The sequence below is a fragment of the Rhinolophus hipposideros genome (genome assembly GCF_964194185.1).
Source record: "Rhinolophus hipposideros genome assembly, chromosome: 8".
Taxonomy (NCBI): domain Eukaryota; kingdom Metazoa; phylum Chordata; class Mammalia; order Chiroptera; family Rhinolophidae; genus Rhinolophus; species Rhinolophus hipposideros.
In genome coordinates, this window is record NC_138054.1 from 25,311,815 (window position 1) to 25,333,189 (window position 21,375).

At 32.8% G+C, this 21,375-nt stretch overlaps 1 protein-coding gene across 3 annotated transcripts in view; it reads right to left on the bottom strand.

Annotated features, from left to right (window-relative positions):
* The window catches only part of FNBP1L (formin binding protein 1 like), a 100,332-nt gene that overhangs the window by 7,021 nt on the left and 71,936 nt on the right, over nt 1-21,375 (bottom strand). For 2 of the 3 annotated variants that reach the window (XM_081057095.1, XM_081057094.1), the window contains exons 6-12: nt 20,943-21,047; nt 16,898-17,026; nt 14,660-14,806; nt 13,357-13,560; nt 4,186-4,295; nt 533-665; nt 58-152 (exon numbers count right to left, since the gene is read on the bottom strand). In XM_081057095.1, the coding sequence (XP_080913221.1) occupies nt 58-152; nt 533-665; nt 4,186-4,295; nt 13,357-13,560; nt 14,660-14,806; nt 16,898-17,026; nt 20,943-21,047 (923 nt within the window). Of the gene's footprint in view, nt 1-57; nt 153-532; nt 666-4,185; nt 4,296-6,872; nt 6,888-11,797; nt 11,957-13,356; nt 13,561-14,659; nt 14,807-16,897; nt 17,027-20,942; nt 21,048-21,375 lie in introns of all 3 variants that reach the window. The other variant, XM_081057093.1, reaches the window with a different exon arrangement.

Here is a 21,375-nt window from a genome sequence, read left to right on the forward strand (position 1 = left end):
AAAAGTGAGAAAAGTTTTGGGGAAAAGAAGAAATACAAATAAAATACAAAAAATGACCTTTCTCGTCCCTGTGTTACAAGATGATTTATGTCACTGCTATGTCTTCTGTCTCCTCTCCCACCTGTTTTGCCTTCAACTTCAGAGAGCCAAGCCTTAGGGAAAAAAATAAGTAAAACTAAGCATAATAAATATTTTTTAAAACCTCATAAGATATCCTACATTTAAAATGTGCTTTGAGTTTTTATGATTATGTAATTCTTAAAGAAGGGAAACCTTTATTCCAATTTAGTCTATGATCAACTTTATGGCTAATAAAAAATAGTCTATATGTTTAGTTTTATAAAGTGTTAAATATAGAACTTCAATGAGGGACTAAACATTATATATTATATACCATAATGATACCTTACTTTTAGAACATGAATCCTAAAAATTTTAAAATTTGGAAGATAATTCTAGCAAAAACCAATCTATCATAATGAAGTTTATACAAATGAATTTATCTTAGACGATTGCTGAATAACAAATCTACCTCATTCTTGTGGATTTCCATTCGCAGGCGGTCAATATTATTCATGGTCTCTGCTAATTTAGGCTGCAAACTCCCTGGATCCCCCATTTGTGGATTTTTCTCATACACATCTTTCATTTTATTGAGTGCTTCTCTGAAAACCAAAAAAAAAGCCAGAGAATTAAATATTCACTCTGTATGTTACCAGATGAGAGTTTCATTTGATTTTGGGGACTCACATGCAGCCTAATCTGAAGAGTCATATCTTTTTAAGTTCTGTCAAATATTACCTGATTAAATAAAGATAAAGCTGATAATGTATACAGAGTTTGTAATTTATGGAGATAGTCTTTTAAAACATTTGGAATATCAAAAACAAAGTAGATTTCATTTCTCATGTCTTGCTTCCTAAATTATGTGTATATGTATGTATCCCTATACATTTATACATTTAATCAAAGGCTGGAAGATATTCTTCAATATTCCTAAAGTCATCATATCCCCATCAAACTCGTTCTATTCCCATCCAGACACATTATTCCACCTTTTCTCAGTTCACAGCATGACTGTCCTCCCACTCACCTATGCCAGAAATAAGAATGCCATCTTTAACTTGCCCCTCTCCCTCTACTCATCTCCTCTCTTCAATAATCACATCGAAATAGGTTATGCCTCAGTCAGCTCTCCTTGACTTGAACATCTGACATTACTAACACTCCTTAATGCTCTTTTCCTTCTTGATGTCCTGAAGGATACCTTTTCATTTCCCTTCTCCTCACCTCTACTGTCTCATAATTTCCCTCACTGGCTCCTTCTCTCCCTCTGTTCATCCTTTAAATATGTGTTACATAAAATGACATAGGCTTCTTCTCATCTCATCCTACATTCCTCCTTCAGAATGATCTCTTATTGTTTTGTTCTTTTCAGTTTCACTGAGATATAATTGACTTTCATTGTTTTAATATCACCTGTGTTCAGATGATTCTCAAATATGTATCCCCAGTCCTCTGAGTTCTAGATCTAATTTCCAAACCCAACTAGATACTTCCGGATGGATTTTTCACATAACTTCAAAAATCAACATAAACAAAACCGTTATCTTTGTCCCAAATTTATCTTTTATTTATTGTTTTAATTAAATCTTTATCTATACTCCTGAGCTAGAAAGCCTCTTTTTTTTTTTTTTTAAATGCCTCCATTTTTCTCCTCTTGGACATCCAATCAGGTGAAAAGTCTGACCAACTTTGCCTTTGAAATGACTCCTATCTACTCTCTCTCTCCATTCTTAATGTAGGCCCTCGGCATCTCTCACCTGGATTATGATAAAGCCTTTTTCTAACTGGTCTCCCTGCAGCCAATGTCTTTCCTATACAATCTACTCTTCATATAGTTTTCAATTACCTTTCCTTAGAATACAGAGGTAATGATATCACCGCTTCTCAAGAACTTTTGGTGACTCTCCAATACCTACAGAATTCCACAAAAAAAGCATTCAAGACTTTTCATAATTCATCCTATACCTTTTCATTGTCATTTTCTGCTTTTACAGTCCACATAATTTCTAATCAAGTCTCCCTGGCCTAGAGCCAATTCCAGGCCATACAAGAATAGTCACATTTCTGTGCCTTTACTTTTGTTGTCCCCTCTTCCTTGAATGTTCCCACATTGTGGATTTATTTGATACTCGGTTTCTCCATCTATATAACAGAAACAACCACCTCATAGAGCTGTTTTGAGGAATTCAACGGCATACTCCATGTAGAATGCCTAGCTCACTTCTGCATACATAATACCCCTCAATAAATATTAGCTTCCTACACCACTGCCCTTCCTTTTCCCCAAACAACTCCCCAGTGAGGTTTTCCTTAATTATCCCAGTTAAGAATTCATTATTTGTTTCCGCAAGGTTCCACCATAACTTTGTTTATATCTCTATGAGCAGTTATCATAATCCAATTTGTACAGAAACTGAATGGCTTGAGCCTGGCAGTCTATGTACGGTAAGCCCTAAATATTATATTATACATTATACATTAAAATTTTTTCAGAGACCATTGACATGTTGCTCTAGTAGGAAATATTTTAACATTTAAAAATTATTTCATGGGGATGTAGTCTACAGCATGGTAAGCAGTTAATAATACTATATAATATATTTGAAACTTGCTGAGAGTAGATCCTCATCACAAGAAAAAAATTTCTTTTGTAACTATGCATGATGATAGATATTAAATTACTGTGGTGATCATTTTGCAATATATACAAATATCAAAACATTATGTTGTGTACCTGAAACTAGTACGATGTTGTCAATTATACCTCAATAAAAATGTTTACACTAATGCAATTGATTCTCATTATTTGTAGATTCTCATTATTTGCAGATTTCTGTAAACTGCCTATTTGCTAAAATTTATTTGTAATTCCAAAAGAACACTCGTGTCACTTTCATAGTCATTAGACATACAGAGTGGTGAAAATTTTGAGTCATCTGATGCACGAATGCACATTCTCAGCTAAGGTCAAACAAACAGATGCTGTAACTTCTTGTTTCTGCTCTGATACTCTGAACAAATGTCCTTTTTGTGGTCTATTTAGTGTCTCTTTTTTTTTTGTGCATTTTTATGCTCTTTGTTGGGGATTTTTCTGTTTAAAATGGCCACAAAGTGTAGTGCTAAAGTGCTACCTAGTGTTCTGAAGTGCAAGAAAGCTATGAGGTACCTTATGGAGAAAATACATACGTTATAGAAGCTATTGTGCTGCTGGCCCTGAGTTCAAAGTTAACAAATCAACAATATATATTAAATAACGTGTTTTTAAACAGGAGCACACATAATACAAGATTATGTATAGCTCAGTTAATAAAAATGCTGTGACCAGAGGCTAACTGGAGCTTAACCCTGTATTTTCTGTTTCGGTATTCGCTAATTCAGTGTTCACAGTGATTTTGTAGAGCATAACCGTCACTAGTAATGCAGATTGACTGTAATGCCTTATTTCATTTATGGTTAAGAACCCGATCATACCTGACACACAATTTTTAACATCAAAACTTTAACCACTTTAGTTAGAGTTTAAGCTCCAATTTTATCTGCAGTGTAAAAGCCGATAGTTAAGTTACCAATCCATTGAAATGACTTGTTGATCCATCATAACTCTGTTCATTAAAACAAAACTGAACTAAAGGAAACCTTTTGTAAAAAAAATTAAAGCTCTGAATGAATGAATCTGTGGCAGTACGTAATCAAACACTGTTCCCCGACATATTTTGCTGCAAACGAAATAATTATAGCTTCATGTTTCTGTTGAACTCAATTTGTATGCCAAAGCAAAATGACAATGTATCCAAGTACAAGAGATGGTTAGTGTTGGTGAAACTACTCTTGATAATGAGTCATCAAACAATTTTGTAAATTTATGGGAGGCATAAATATATACTATTAGCATCCCATAAGTAATCTGCAACCTAAGAAACTTCCTAACATGTCATTTTTAACTTGTGATGGCAACCATAAAATTTTCCAAAGTTAAGAAGTATATTTTTCCCTCAAAAGATACTTTAATTAGGATGTATGGTTTTTAAACTTTTTATACATCACATTTAAACACATCATTCACACTAGACCCTGAAAGGAATAATAATGGTAGAGAGGTAGAAAATGGTAGAAAAATACTTTTGGTCTGATTCTTTTTGTAGTTCTCTGTTAAGTTCATCGATGCGCTGCTGTAGTTTTTTACGCCTCTGTTCTGGTGGCAGATGACTGAAATCTTCTAGTGCTGGGCCCTGAAAAGATAACCTAAATCATTATAAAAGATATTTTTAGGAAATGTTATTTCTTAAATATGCCCGCTATAAAATAAGAACATATGTCAATTTTAAGTTTAATTTCAAATTAGCCCCCAAACAATCCCCTTTAAGAAAAAGAAATAGCCATAGATGTGTGTGTTAATTAAGACAACTGCATTAATGAAAGGGTTCAAAATTCCAGTCAGTTTATAAAATCATGAAATAGAATAGCAAAAATATCACCAGATACAGATAATTGGTAATGACCGATATTACATTATTTCCAGGTCTTGGAAGAGTTAAAATAAATAAATATGAATCTCCTTACAGCAACAACAACAAAATGGAAACACATAACATTTCTCATCTCTACAAATTATTGTTTTATGCATAACATATTATCACACTCCCAAATCAAACCCAATGCTATGATAGAATATTACAAATGTTCAGACTGAAAATATGAAGTTTTTATAATTAAGTAAGCAACTTACCTCATAAAGACGATCTAATTGATAAAATAAATGTTAACGTTACATATAGTCTTTGAATGATTACATTTATTAAACCATTCTATTCTTTAGAACCAAAACATACTTGATCATTAAAAGACAAAAGATAGACTAATCTACTGAGTAAAATTTAAGTAGAAATTAAACTCTAGTAAGGACTCTACTTTCAATTATTCTTTTGTATATCCAAGTAACATACTTCAGTTGTTCCTGAAAGAATGGTATAATTCAAAGAGAGATATAATTCTTTAGGAAGTATGCTTGATGTTTGAAAATTTTTTAATGCTTTGATATTCAAGAAACTATACCATTTTTTAACAAGTGCTAGTATTTAGATGTAAATTTCTGATTCAAATGATGCCTTTCTCCTCTTAAATGTTACCCATGTCACTGCTACTTTAGTTATCTTGATTACACAAAAGAGTTAATATTAGCAACTATTGGTTCCACTTCATATAAACCTATATTTACATAGTTTTATATATTCCAAAAACTTTTGACACCTATCTCATTGTTCTTTTTTCTTTTTAAAATGGTGATTTTTAAGAATACACAAGTTCAATTTTTAGTGTTGCTGAAATGCATCCTTGCTCTTTGAGCCACTTACGTCTATAACATATGCTAAATAGCTTTTTTTCACCATCTGTAAGAATGCTTCTCTTACTTTTAAAAAAGAGGAAACTCACTTTTAGAATGAGCCATGATCAAATGTAACATTTAATGAATAACAGAATCTCTAGAATTTTTCCCAAGTGGCCTGCACATTATGGACATTCAACATGCTTGCTTAAAAGAAGGACATCTTGTCTAGGCGGCTTTTGATTTTTAATCCACCTGTCACCAGACATAAGACTCTGTCAATCAACCAAATTTGACCTAAATGAATGAATGGCCAATTTTCCTATCCAAGGTACCTTTAAATTTACTGGTCAATTATCAATATACGTGGTCAGTTTTAATCTAATTTCTGGTACGGGTTTTGAAAATTAATACATATGTGCCAAAGATAAAACTTTCTAATTTATATTTTTTAGTATTTCTTAAAAGTTTGAAAAACTATTTAATGAAGTGAAATATATTCCAATGTGGTTACTTGGTAGTATAATAATAACTCAAAACTACCTGTAAATAAATCCACCATATTCCCACTTAACCCTAACAAAACCTTGTTCTCAAATTTATTAACAGTAGACACTGAGGCACTTGCATGTCTAATATCCCATTCTGATATTACAACCTATTTTTTTAATAGTATATGAGAACTAAACCCACTGTATTTTCTATGGATGTAAAGAGGACCTCTGATACATTTAACAACCTCTCCTACTACAAAAGAATTCATAAAAGGCCAAATGACAAAAGTCTGAAAAACAGTGGTTTGTTTTCTAAAAATGAGAAATTATGTAAGCACCCAATAATTTCTGGGTTAGGTCTTCATAATGTACTTCCATTAATTCGTCTGGAAATAAATGTATAAAGGACCATTCTCTCTCTCTCTCTGTCAGTCTCCCCCTCCCCAACACACACATACACACACACACACACACACACACACACGCAATATATATGTTATTTGTGCTTTTATTCCCATTCAATAGTACAGAAGAAGAAAGTGCTGACTCTATAATGAAATTAGTAGGAAATTTTTCATTCTTATTTTTTGGAAAATCCAATTATTCTTGTGATAAACTACAAATCAAATTTATACGACGTTTTTAAAGGGTGTTAAGAAAAATAATTTTTGTTCAACTTTCCTTCTATAAAAACAGAAACTTTGTTCTACTATGTAACTTTCAAAATAATGTTTAACTACAATTTTATTCTCTGTAACATGACAAGGACTACACTCAATAACATCTAAGAACTTAACAGATTAACCACATTATTTTTGCATTTTTATGACATCAAGTGGCATATGTTGGACTATGGATTAAATTATAAAAAGAAAAGACATGTACAAGGTGAAAATGTGGGGATGTATCTTCCCACTTGTTTTGACTTAAACAATGTTTTGCGATTACTTAATGTTGGCACAGTATATAGATCAGCACATAGGGCTTACCATCTTCACCGACCACTGAATAGTTCAATGGAAAACAGAAAGAAATGGTAAATTATTCACATGAAACCATAATTTAGAAGATGCAATAACCTATACATATATATTTTACAATATTAAAATAAATTGTGTACACTTCACAACCCAAACAATTATGCCAGAAAACAATTTTAAGCATTTTTTTGGAAAGTAAATTACTGCAAAAAAAAAAAAAGAAAAAAATACACTGATGATAATGGGCAGATATTTTATAAGTGCAACTAAAACTCAAAAATAAATAGTAACCATTCATCAGTAATCATGTATTTTCTTCTTTAAAGGAGAATTTTTACATATATGGATTTCACTTACATAGCTCATTCTCACAATACTAATTATATGAAGAGCTGAATATAAAATACCTAATATTAACCATTTTAAAGAAACTTATATGAAGTAGTTAAAAATGGAATGCTCTTCCCAATGCATTAAACAAAACACTATCATCTGTATTTTTATAGTTCAAAATACTTTTTGAATTTAAATATATCATGGGCAGGTGAGGGTAACATTTTTACTTTATTTTTAAGGTCTGTTTTTTTAAATGTACAGAACACATCATCAAAATAACAAATGAGTCAACCAGATTCGAGTTTCCATACGTATTTCCTAACAGACACAAGTATATGGATTGAATTTTGCTTTGAAGATATAGCTTCTATTATTCACCTTTTATTCTGAAATCCATATGCTCAAAAAGCAACACTAAAAATATAACTGTAATTTTTAGAAAATTGGTTAAAATTCTTTCCAAAAATATGAAATAACATAGCCACAGTAGTCTCAAAGTTACATATATCGCATATGTATGTATAACCTACATTCCGTGGGTTAGCAGGGTTCTGCAACTGGCATTGCATCTCTCGCATCCCAGCTAAACACATGTGAGACACACACACACACACACACACATGCACACACGCATATTCTTTGTGACCCAGAATACACACGAGAGCTTTACAAAGTTAATTTTCATAGTCATTGCCATTTGGTTAGCATCCTCTAAAAGTTTTTCTCCCATTTTCTAAATCATAATGTTTTAAAGAAGTTTGGGGGGTGTCAGGTAGAATTTCACATGAAAATACGAATTTTCATAAATAGCTGACAAAAATATCTACCCCTTATCTCTGATGAATTGGCCATATATATAAATGATTATAATGATTTTAAAAAAGATGACATGTGCTATCATCTTTCCAAATTAAGCTTAACATTCTTTAGACTGTCAGTAGTTTCAGGGAACAAAAACCACAACTTATTCTGCTGTGACAAAATTCCTGATGGGGAAATAAAAAGGTTTAAATTTTGAAAAGATACTCATGGTCTTCTTTAAAAAATATTAAAACAAAATTATAAATAGGACAAGAAGCAAACTTCCAAAGGTACTTGAATTTGATTTACCTTTTACAATTTTCACCAGCTAAATTTCTAAGTGATGTAAATTATTTTTCCAGTTTCTATGTTAAAGTTTTAGAGACAATATTAATTGTAACAAATATCAGATGTTTCAGTTTTTAGCTAATCAAATTTTACTATCTATTAGAAAATAAATTTACAGTTCATTAACATTAGATTTGGGGATACAAAAAACTCAAGTTCTTTCTAAAAAATATTAGAAATATATTTTGTTTTGTTTTTTAAAGCAATTCATATTCAATACAGAAATACCTTACTCTCATATACAATTACCATATATTGCACATATCCTTAATAAACACACAAGGGAGCTAAAAAAGGAAATCAGCTAGATAAAAGCTTACAAAAATGACTCTAAAAATCTATAAGATTCTGAATAATTTAGACAGAAAACATGAACTTGTTATTTGTAGATAAATCTAGTACTAAAAAAAAGAAAAAAGAAAAAAGAGTACCCAGTAAACTCAAATGAAGTCATTATAGAGTAAAAACTATTCATTTCTATATTAAGTAGTTAAGTTTGGGTGTGCACCAAATATCTATTAACAATTAGATTTTGATGCCACACAAGGAAATTATAGATCTTCACCCCTCAGAAAAGGACTATTATTAGTACCACCGTCAAATTAAAAAACACTGGTCCAAAATAACATTTCTCATATCCTTAAAGATACTGGGAACTAAATATCAAAAAAAAAAATTATAAATTTTTAGAAAAGTCAAAAGGCAAATATTTAGGAAAAATGATGTAACAAATATAGCTCAAAAGAAGTTTCTAATTTGAATGGCACACTTCATCAGCTTTAAGAAAAATTAAGACTAATCATTTCACAATATATGTAGATCGAACCATCATGGCAGCATACCTTAAACTTATACAGTGATGTATGTCAATTATTTCTCAATAAAACTGGAAAAAATGACTATAAAAATACTGTTTTTACATAAACACTTGGGAATTAAATTTTTTAAAGAAAATTTACTTGGCTATTTTAGTGGAAATATGAAAAGTGCCTAGAAGTGATTTTGTATAAATAAGGAGTTCTCTCTTGTATAATATATAGGGAAGATGTTAAAAGAGTAGATCCTAAGAATTCTTATTACAAGCAGATTTTTTCCCTTTTCTTTTTATTGTATCTATATGAGGTGACGAATGTTAATTAAATCTATTATGGCAGTAATTTCACAATATATATATAAATCAAACTATCATACTGCAACCTTAAACTTATATAACGATGTATGTCAATTATTTCTCAATAAACTAGGGAAAAAAAGAAAAGACTTCATAAGCTTAATGGATTTACATGTAAATCCATGTAAAAACACATAACCTGGCTTCTTAAAGCTTCTTAAAGCTTATCTTCATTTTGGATTTTCCTATTGAGAAAATTCTTAAGTGCAAGGAAAACATCTCTGTGGGTTATTTTTGAAATGTATCTAGTAAACTACTATATACCAATCAAAACAGAAATTTCTCAATACTAAGGTTGTAATAAACTTGCCTTCCTGCTCTATCCCCAATCCCCTAGTTGGTTTGTCTACTATATTTTCTATCTTGCATACTGCTTCTATCTTTGTCATGGTAACTGATTTAAAAAGGGACGATATGGGCTTTCTGGAAACAGGCCCTCCAAGAAACAATGTACTAATATCTAAAATTAAAGCAATAAGTGGAACTAGGACAAATAATAACCAGGCAGATACTTTTAAGTTCTACAATAATAAAATTCTACCTATAAATTTTTTTCAATAAGACTGTCACACATTAAATTTTTCTCTCCAGGGCTCACAGTTCTAACTGCTTAAAATCTTTTTTTTCATAGAATTACATTTATTTCATATCTCTGTGACTATACTGTGTAGAGTACTATAACTGGGCCTGGTAGACTCAATGTGTAGGATACATAAATGGTTACAAAAATGAAAAATATGGCTACTAAATAGAAATTTCTCATGATTTATGTAACATAATATTTAATGTATGATTGCGACTCAATCATACAGAAGAAAGATAAGAATTAATTCTACCCTCAAACTCAAAATCATATTTGTGATTTCTATTGCCTGTAGGTATAATGCACATTCATTCACAGGTACTTTTCAAAATGTCGTTAATTACCTATGGTATCATCCACATACAGAATTAGGTAAAGTAGATGCAGAGAAATTCATGTCATTATAGGAAAAAGGGAAGTCCAAAAAGGGACATATACACTAAGACATTTCTGCTTCATTACTGACATCAGTTAAGTGTGTCATGTTGTTTTAATGGGAATGTGGATAATAATGTAATCTTACCCTAAATTAGTATATCTTGTTCTACATGTAGCCAAAAGAGAAACTCAACTAAAGCAATTTGAAGATAGGAAGGGCTACAAAAAATAAGAAAAGCAGATAGACAGGCTTGACAGAAAGGAAAGAGAAGAAAAATGAAAGAGAGAAATGAAAAAAGGTAGAGAGGAAGGGGAGAAGAGGGAGAAGGGAGGGGAGAGAGAGAGCATGAGCAAGAGGGAACCCAACTATAGTATATTACTGTTAATGCTTAGACTTCATATGACAGACTCGGAGTTCTCATCTGTGGCTTATCACACTGATGGCTTTCATATGTCCAAACAAATCTCATATATGTATCTAAATTATGAGCTATTACTATTCCAAACACATCCTTAAAATCATACATAAACAAGAAAAATTAGCCTCACTAACATAATGTAATAACACTAATTTGTTTATCAGTAGTATAACAATTGTTGCTAAGAAACAGTTTAATATTTGTTTTTTATTATTCTAGATTTTTTTCATTTGCAGAGCATCTTTAGTAAATACTAAAGGCTGGCATTTAAAAAAAGAAAAAAAACCCTTTTTTTTAGTTCAAGAAAACCAATTCCATTTAACAATACGCAATAATACCTAGTACTTTAATAGGCTTTACAATTTACAAACTACCTTCTAATATATTATCTTACTTTGATCTACAATTTTGATATTTAACATGCTTGTCTTTAATTTTTAATTTAACTATTGGAAATTATGTTTTATGCTTCTAAAAGAAGGGCAATTTTGAACTTGATTTTTTTGTCAGCAAAATAATACTTTATAAATTGGCATAAGTCATCATACGTGACAAATTATTACATGAGTAACTCCGGTGACAAATTACTGAAAGTCTTAAAAATGTAGATACATTACAAGACAATGGTGGACATATGATTTCACATAAACAAGAAAATAAAATAGCTAATATGATTGTACCCAGCACCCTCTTTATAATACCATTCTTTTATGGTTGAGCATTTCAAATGTTATAAAGAGGAGTTGTTTTTAACTTGAGGGCAGCTATACTTCATTCTGTGGTGTTTTTAAAACTACATATTTATTGAAGAGAGCCTTATAATGAGGGTGGAGAGTATTAAAAGCCACACTACACACACAATAGGCCATCATGCATTTTAACCCATTATTAAACTTACCCCTCTTTTGAGGCTTCTGAAAGAAGGAATTCTGGGCTTCCCTGTTTTTATTTCATTCATACAATAATGCACGGGCTCAATGGAGAATGTGAGAAACTGGGACCCATTAGGAGTACTGGATGTGAATAAACTAGTAGGGGTTAAGGGTGGGGACTGTGGCTAATATGGAAATAAAGAAAGGAATCAATAAGCCAAATGTGCATAGTTTTTTCCTAAATGAAAATTCTATTTTTGGCAACATACTTTTCACAAAATATATCTCAAATAAAGTTTTCTATAAAAATATTATAAATTAACACAGTTTTGCCAAAACTGTCACTTCAAAAAGTCAAATTTACTTTAAAATATGTATCATTTCTACAAACTGACAGATTAGAAATATAGAGTACACAAATTATAATGTCAGAGAGCAATATGACCTTCTGATTTCTAGAATATTCAGATCACCTGGTTATACTTAACCTGGACCCATCAGAGATAAAGGCAGCAGCTATGGTTAAAGTTATCTAAATAGGCAATGTCTATTAAAATAAAGTATTAAAACAGTAACTGATTTTTATCACAAATAGGCAAAAAAAATTTTATTACATTTGTGGCTTTCCTCTCTGTTTCTAGTTCATCCTTATTGCACTGCTTTCCCCCCACCCCCCAATTTCAGTGTTCCTTGTTTTTCTAATTTCTCCTAGCTTCTCTGATCTGACTTAAAAAATCTCACTTCTCAACTTCTCCACTGGACTTATAAAAAGCACGAATGAAGCTGGAGATAACTATAATTGTGCTTTTAAATATATTTATAGGTATATTATAATTTGAGTTAAATTTTATCTACATTCATGTCAAGATCAGAAAAATGAATTAAAATAATCATGTATGCTTTAATAAATTCTGCACATCAGATTAAAAGTACATATCTATTTTCCCACTGATATACCATTATAAACACTAAATTGATAAGAAAGATTAAGCACTCATCTATTCCATTTGCTCATCTGCTGAGCTAGATTTGTCTATCCAAAATAAACAGCACATCAAGAACATCTTGTCGGGTTCCAACAAGAAGATAAGAGTGAAATTCTTAGTAAAATAAAGATTTTTTAAACTTGAAATAACCACAAACATTGAGGCCTTCCCATTAAATATTCACACAGATAATAAAAATAACTTTATTAGTATGAGCTATAAGACCTAATTTGATATTTACTATTGTTGTGCTCAGTCACCCATTCCAACTGAGAATTGCAATTTTAGTAGTCCTATAGTTAGATCATGTTTCCTTAGAAATTCTGATTGAAACTACCTATATACAAACGAAATTTCAAAAGCATATAATTTTAGCGATATTAACATATTTTATTCATTAAGTCATGGTCAAATATTAAATCCAGAAGTAATTTTTACTATTAAAGGTTTAAAACTGTTTCTAATAAGTGAAAAGTCCATTGAATCATTCAAATCAAATTATCCTCTAATAGTAAACCATTATCCATTCAATACCTACATTGATTTAAATGACACACTAAAACAAAATTATTAGCATAGAAGAATTTTATGACTTTTACCTTTGGCTTCTTTCCAAAGAGCCACAACTTGCCCTTGGCCTTTCCTACTGTGGTTTTGGCATCCATCTTCCCACTTTCCTGTTTGGATGCACTGATAGTCCCATCAGAAATGGTTCTATAAATATGCTGACTGTAATCTTCAAACGGACAGTCTCCAGGAGGCTCAAATCCAGACTTGAAGGAGTCTACTACCATTTGAGAGTCCTATACACAAGAAACACGTTTTCAGTAAAACCATTCCATTTGCTCATAATACCACATTAACTTTCAAAACTTTAATCAGTGCAAGAAAACAAATAAAAATTTAAAAAATAATTCTATAGTAACCATTTGAGGATTAAAGTGAGTAATTTCTTCCTGTGAATCTGTAAAAACCCTATTTTAACTCGAATAAAAAACACTAATTTACAAATTGTCACTTTATTAATTTGTAATATTCACGAATGTTTTCACTCCATATCTTTTTTAACTCACTGACATTCATCTGAGGACAAGATAGCTGATAAGAAAGGTCTAACTGACAAAAGGAACATAGAAGAGGTTTTTCTCAAATAGAAATTCCAAGAAGTTTCAAAGTAAAAAGGCCTTTTGCTTTACAGGATGTCTACAAAGGAGTTGACCTTTGGAACAAATGAAAGGGCGTCTAATTGTAAAAGAGAGTTAAAATCCAAGTAGAAAGTCTTTCATTCATTCAACGGGAAAAGAATAAACAAAATATATTAAATACAAACTTGGGAATGTTAACAGTAACAGAGAAAGATCTCACAAAAAGTACTGAGTGCAAAAAGCAACTCTGAAAATATAAAGTTCAGTACATTTACCTGAAACTTTAAAACTCACATAAGTATTATACCTATAATCCTCTTTTCTTTTTAAAATTTAAGGCAGAATTCTATTTGTTACAGGAAAAATCCTCACTAATATAATACTAACTTGCTGTGGTATATATTTGTAGTATATATTTGGCACTCCCCAAACACTGGTTCTCTTAACATTTCTTTCTCTGAACTCCAACTAGACTAACAGTATAATAGTTTGTAACATACAGGTCACAGGTTAGTTGTACTCTTGGAGTAGAACTGAAAAATTAGTGGAAGGAAAGTTTAGAACTCTTTTCTTTTCAACAACTAGAATTTTAGTATATAGAACACTCCTCAGAGCCCAAAGGAGTCCAATCTATTGCCAGATTTTCTTCTACAGAATATAATTCTAAACAATTACTTCACCCCTTTTCCAATTAATTTCACTGAACTGCATACCTAAACCAAACACATTTATTCAAATATAATTACGTAGCACTTACTCTTCTTTCGTCAACTGATTTTGCTGCAAGAATCATTCCTTCCAAACACTTTGAAATGATAGGAATAACTTTGCGTTCTGAGTCTGCAAATCCTCTGTAACACTCACTGAGTTTAACAGTCCTTCGTTCATCCATTTCTTGTAGTTGCTAATAATTAGGAATTAAAAAAAAAAAAAAGGAAAACTAATTTTTCTTTCCATTCTGAAACAACCCCCTTCAAAAAAATTATTGGCCGGCCCGGTGGCTCAGGTGGTTAGAGCTCCATGCTCCTAAATCCAAAGGCTGCCAGTTCGATTCCCACATGGGCCCCTGGGCTCTCAACCACAAGGTTGCCAGTTCAATTCCTCGAGTCCTGCAAGGGATGGTGGGCAGCGCCCCCTGCAACTAAGATTGAACATGGCACCTTTAGCTGAGCTGCAACCTGGAGCTGAGCTGCGCCCTCCACAACTAAGACTGAAAGGACAACAACTTGAAGCTGAACGGCACCCTCCACACAACTAAGATTGAAAGGACAACGACTTGACTTGGAAAAAAAAGTCCTGGAAGTACACACTGTTCCCCAATAAAGTCCTGTTCCCCTTCTCCAATAAAATCTTTTAAAAGAAATTATTAAAGTTCTACACTAATAGTTACATTGTTGTTAATACCTTTTAACAAATGCTGTAGACTTACAATACTTAAAACTTGAGGCCTGTTATATAGCAAAAGAAAAAAATCAGGTAACACTGATTTTCAAACCTTCTGAAGGGATCCCCGACAGGCTACCCACCCCCTGCCTCAAACCACTCCACCTTTCCATTCTTCAGCCAGAGCAGTAGCTACTGTTAATACTTCCAGGAAAAGTTTCATGTGGAGACAGAATTTTGATGCTATTTTTCCTCTTCAAGCAATTAGCCTATAGAATATACAAGTCTGCGACTTCTAAGCCCTTAAATTAGTTCAGCATACATTGGTAAGCTCCGGCCGGACCAGGGACCCACAGTTGATTGCATACCGACAGATACCCAGACCCATCACCGGCTACAGTTCAGAGTGTTGTCACTCTGAGGGTTAGGGGCACAGAAGGCCACAAGGTCAAAATGGTACATGTATGGAATCCCCAGAATTCAAAAATTTATTGGCACATGCCACTAAGAATTATGCTGGGACACTTTCTTTTATGACACTTTCTATTTGCCCACACTGACCTTTGTTTCTCCAAGGAAGCAGCTACACTGCTCAAACCCCCGAACTCCAGTAGTGTTCATACCACTCTTTCCTCTTTAATTACTTTCCAAAGCCTGGGAATTTGAGAATGGCAATTTCACAAAGTAACTGTTCCCAGCATCACAAAATGGCAAGACCATAGCAAGGTCCAAACAAAAGGAGCAAGTCCCAGAACATAAAAAGTAGCTGATCTCCAAATTAAGGTCTCCCAAGAATATGAAGGTTTAACTAGTAAGCCTAGAAAAGCACCACAGGATGAGGAGCGGCAGTCTAGACAGACTGAATTAAATGACCAGTATCTAATTCCCACTCTCGTCTACTACTTCTATGATTCCTTTGTATTTCTAACTTCCCTTACAAAGAAAAAAAGTATATTCCAGCTGACACTCGTTCCACATATGCTCTGCTCGCCAGATACTACATTTCTTTCAATACTGTTTCACTAAATCTCGTCTCTAATTTCTCCTCTTTCTAGAATAGGCAGTAACATAATTTAACCTTCATGGAAATTCTGGGGTGTTTACCTGAGGTTGTTTGGCAATTGTTATCAAGTGACGATGATGGGATTTTAGCAAGTTCATGGCCTGAATTACATTTATGATCTGGCAGCTAGGAAGACAAATAGGCAAAAACTGGGCTAGAAAATACATTTTGTAAGATTGATTTCTGCCACCTGGACTAACGTCAATGATTCTGGTATCGTGTCAAAACGTTACATCCCAATTCTAGAGGAGCAGATTGCAATATATCATTCCAATGAACTGCCCCCTATGTCATAACACTTACTGACAAAGCATTAAAATTTATAATGTCATTTTTTATTACACTAATAATAAATCTATAGGAAAATCTGTTGATTTCAAAGTTAGGAAGAATTTAGTTTCCAAGTCTATAATCAAAGAAATTTCTTATCACCATTCATGATGACTAGTGAATCTAGAAATACTCTGATGCCTCAAATTTAAGTTTTACATTTAAAGAGTAGCTCTTCCAACTCTAAAACTAGATTCATTTCATATATTTAAATTTTACCTTGTAAATCTGAGGAATCACCACATAGAAATGCTTGTGCTGTTCTCCATTAAAGTTTTGTAATTGTGCAGCATATTCATTTTTATTTTCATCAGCCATATGTGTACGCAGATTCAATTGCTGTTTAGCCTAGAGGATATTGGTCCAAATCATTACCAACAGCAAACAACAAAATCATAGCTAATTCACTCTTCTAAAAGTTATACTAAGACTAGACTTTTTTCAAACTACTGATCATTTAAAATTAAAGGTTATGTCTGCAGATCTTACGGCCAGAGCAGTCTCCCTACTGCATTATCCCCTTTCTTTTACTGCAAAAAATCCATTCAATCCCTTTTACTGCAAAAATCCATTCAAAAAAAGTTTCTCCTTACCAAATCCAGATTTTCTAAAATTAAATAAATGAAAACATTATGGCTTGAAACAGTAAGGTTTTAATCAGAGAGGAAAACAGCATCAGGAATATTTTAAACACACAAAAAGTTAGTAGTAAAACATTTCTTTAAACATGATACACTTATATCCAACTTAGAACCACAGTAAAACCAAATAATGATAAAAATGTGATTTGAGGTAATATCCAACAATCATTTTCATCTCTATACAAAACCACAGGTACTTTAAGGAATGCTTATTTAGAATATAGTTCTGTTCATCTCAAGCTCTTGTAGAAATGCTTTTCAAATGAGTCATATTAATGTCAACATTAGTGAGAATGTTAGAATACAAACTTAACACAAATCGTTAATTCTAATTTACTGGATGGGAATCTAAACAAGTTTCTCAATTGTTCTAAAGCAATAGGAAAAAACCAAAGTAAGAATTAACTCAATTTTACAGTGTTCCAAAGAATAAATCATATTATATGAGAGAGCTCTGAAAATTGTAAAGCACATTGTGAATATACTTCATTATTCTAATTCCAGTTTCTACAAACGTAGTCCCCGACCTTCTAACAACAGGTGCACAAATTAGTTCTTCTGAACTCAGGAACATACTGACCTATGGAAATACGTGGTAGCAGAGATCTCAGATAAGACCACAAAAATCCACTTAATCCACAGTGTACTTGAAGCTTACAATAAATAATCTCTATGGAAACTAAACACCATGGCCCAAAGTACTTCTCCAGAAAAATACATTTGAAGTTCCAACCTGGGACCTGACGTACACATTCATTCACTCCTTTCCCCTTTTCTCCCTCCTCCCATAAACTATGATGGAATAGGAGATTCCAAATGATTCCCTATCCACAATGTTCTGTCAGGGGGAACTCCTCCTGTTCCAAGTCACCGGCTATGACTCCCAATGCCTGGGGAAAGGTTCCAGCAGGGTATGTAGGAGTGTAAGTCTAGAAGCTAAAATAACTGAAGCCTCTCCTGGCATGTTCTGGGCTTCACATTTACTTCCTTTCCTTTCTTTTTGTAAATACTGCATTGAAAATTTTTTAAAAATTTTAATTGTCGTAAAATATACAATACATGCAACATAAAATTTATCATGTTAATCATTTTTAAGTGTATAGCTCAGTGAATATATATTCACATTGTTGTGCAATTGCTTCCCGCTGCTTTAAGAGGAGCAGTAATTGACCTGCTACCTCTTCACTTTTTTTTTTTTTTAAAGCTTTTATCAGCAGTTGCTTAAAACTATGTTCCCTTCCCTCCCTGGCCACTTACAACAGAATTCTTCTACTCTCCAGTTCCTAAAGCAAATCCTCAAAGTTTTCCTAATTCTCTGATAATCAAAGGGGTTGGAAAAAAACGAGAATAAGAAATGAAGCTGTAAACATTAAAATTCTGAACGAGTTAGGTCAAACTAACTACTACACGTGTCATATCTAGATTTCAAGATGGCTGACTAGCCTCTAAAGATATCTCTGTAGACAAAATGAAAAAATAAGTTAAATGAGAGTCCAGCTAAAGAGTTTCCTTAAATTGCCTAGTACATAAACAATGCATAGTACACAAACGATGTCTTCAATCAATGTTTAGCAATAAGTCAAGGCGTTCGTAAGGAATCAATGTCAACCAGTGAGGAGTCTCCCATGTATAAAACAGTGCTGTTTGCAACTGTTGTGATCCACATTTTTATCAAGAAACGATAACACATTATGTATGATATGATACTAGGAAGGAAATATAGTAGAGGTCCAAAATCAGCATCCAAAAATCTTAACAGCAAGATTAAATCTAATAATTGATACAGGTATACATATGCATTTAAAATACCAACAGTACAAATTTTGTCTGAGACATCCATTCTCATACCACACAATATACGAAAAGACATGGGGATTTCATTTAACCATACACTCACTGGGAGTTAATGCAAACAATGTAGTTGCCAAAAAGGTCGATATACATTTAGGCTATAATTAACATAAACTTAGTAGTCAAAACAAGAGAGGTAATCAAACTCAGGACTGGTCAGACCATACCTGATTATATCCAACTTGAGCTAACATACTCTAAGTGAGATATTTATGAATTAAAGGGTATCCAAAGGAAAGTAGTCATAGTGAAAGACAACTTGAAGCTATTTCATATGTGGAATAGTTGAAGAAGCACAATAGTTCATCGAGGGGTAGAGACTCTGCTATAAATATCAAAAAAGCTATTGTAAGAAAAAATAACTTTGATATTTTTCTGGTACCTCAAAGAAACTAAAACTGAACAAGGAGACAAGTGGGGTCAATATAAGAAAATGTTAACATTGGGGGAAAAGATGAATGAACTATCTGAAGGCTGTATATTCCCAATGACAGGGAACTTACTATCATCGGATGTATGAGTCATTAAAAACAGGGCATAAGGCTGGCCCGGTGGCTCAGGCCATTGGAGCTCTGTGCTCCTAACTCCAAAGGCTGCCGGTTCGATTCCCACATGGGCCAGTGGGCTCTCAACCACAAGGTTGCCGGTTTGACTCCCGCAAGGGATGGTGGGCTGCGCCCCCTGCAACTAGCAGTGGCAACTGGACCTGGAGCTGGGCTGCGCACTCCATAACTAAGACTGAAAAAACAACAACTTGACTTGGAGAAGGGTCCTGGAAGTACACACTGTTCCGCAATAGAGTCCTGTTCCCCTTCCCCAATAAAATCTTAAAAAAAAAAAAAAAGGGTATACATGATATAAACATCACAAGTTACACTAGAAGACTTTAAGGTAATTGAAACCTGGAATTGATATAATTTTAGGTGTTAATCAACTGTTTATGCGATCAGTAAGCTTCCAGTCAACAATAGGCTATTTGTAGTTAAACTTTGGGGGAGTCGAAAGTTATATGCAGACTTCCGACTGTGTGAAGGTGATTGCCCCTAACCCCAAGTTGCTCAAGGGTCAACTGTGTTCTTCCCTTCCTTCTTACTTTGTCTTGTTCTGATCCTACAGGGAATTACAAAATCCTAAGGAGAAAATACACAGTGGTGGGCGTTTGTATATATAAAAATGTGGGGGAAGGTTCATCTATATTTCAAAGGCCTAACATTATCTTAGAACATTGTTCTACGATCACGGGTGTATAGCAGGGGAGGAGGCAAAGCTGATTAAGTTACAGGGGTGATTCTAATAACTGTTATGTTATAGAACATCTGGCCCAGAATCAGTGAGATGAGAGGGTTCAGTTTTCCAAAATGAATCATGAATGAATAAACAAACAAACAGCTAATATCACATCTGACAGTTTTTATGTTTTCCTTCTGTCAAGTTGGGGAAGCACACCCAACTCCCATATGCATACCCCATCAACACACCTGAGACTTTATGTCCTATTTTGGAATAGCACAGAAGCCCATTCCCAATAGCAACTATGTCTTCCCTACGCATTTTGAATGCAATTAAGACTTTTCAATAAAATAAATTAATACATATTAATTACTTTCTCAGACCAATATATGTATTATAAAGTATGCAAATATTTGTATATTTTAAATTTAGATGCAGTGTATCTCTTGGGGAAACTCTAATACCTATACCAATATTGTAACTTCTTTCCATATGCAAGTAATAACATTTTGATATCAAAGTCAGCTTGTATTATTTCTTACCTTTTCAACATCTGCCTTGGTTGCATTAGTATCATTATCCAATCTTTCATAACTCTGTTGTGCCTTTTCTGCCTCTCTACATTCTCTTTCAAATTTCTTTTTACTCTGTCAAAATAATTAAAATAGCAGAGAAATAAAATTAGATTTATCTCATTAAAAAAAAACTTTAGAATGTTGCCACTGTGTACTGCGTAGAATTGTACACTAAAATATTTCTAAATTAGGAAAGAAATTTTACTATTAGAATCATTCCAGGTGCCTTAAATATCAGACATTATAGACTGTGAAAAAGAAATCACAAGCATGACTGAGTAAATATTTATTCTGTATCTTATCTCTTCTCAATAAGAAAAAAAAATCATGTATTTTACAATTTTTTATTATAAGCCTCATCTTCAACAGGATTTTTTGGTTTTGTTTGGTGGTTTGTGCT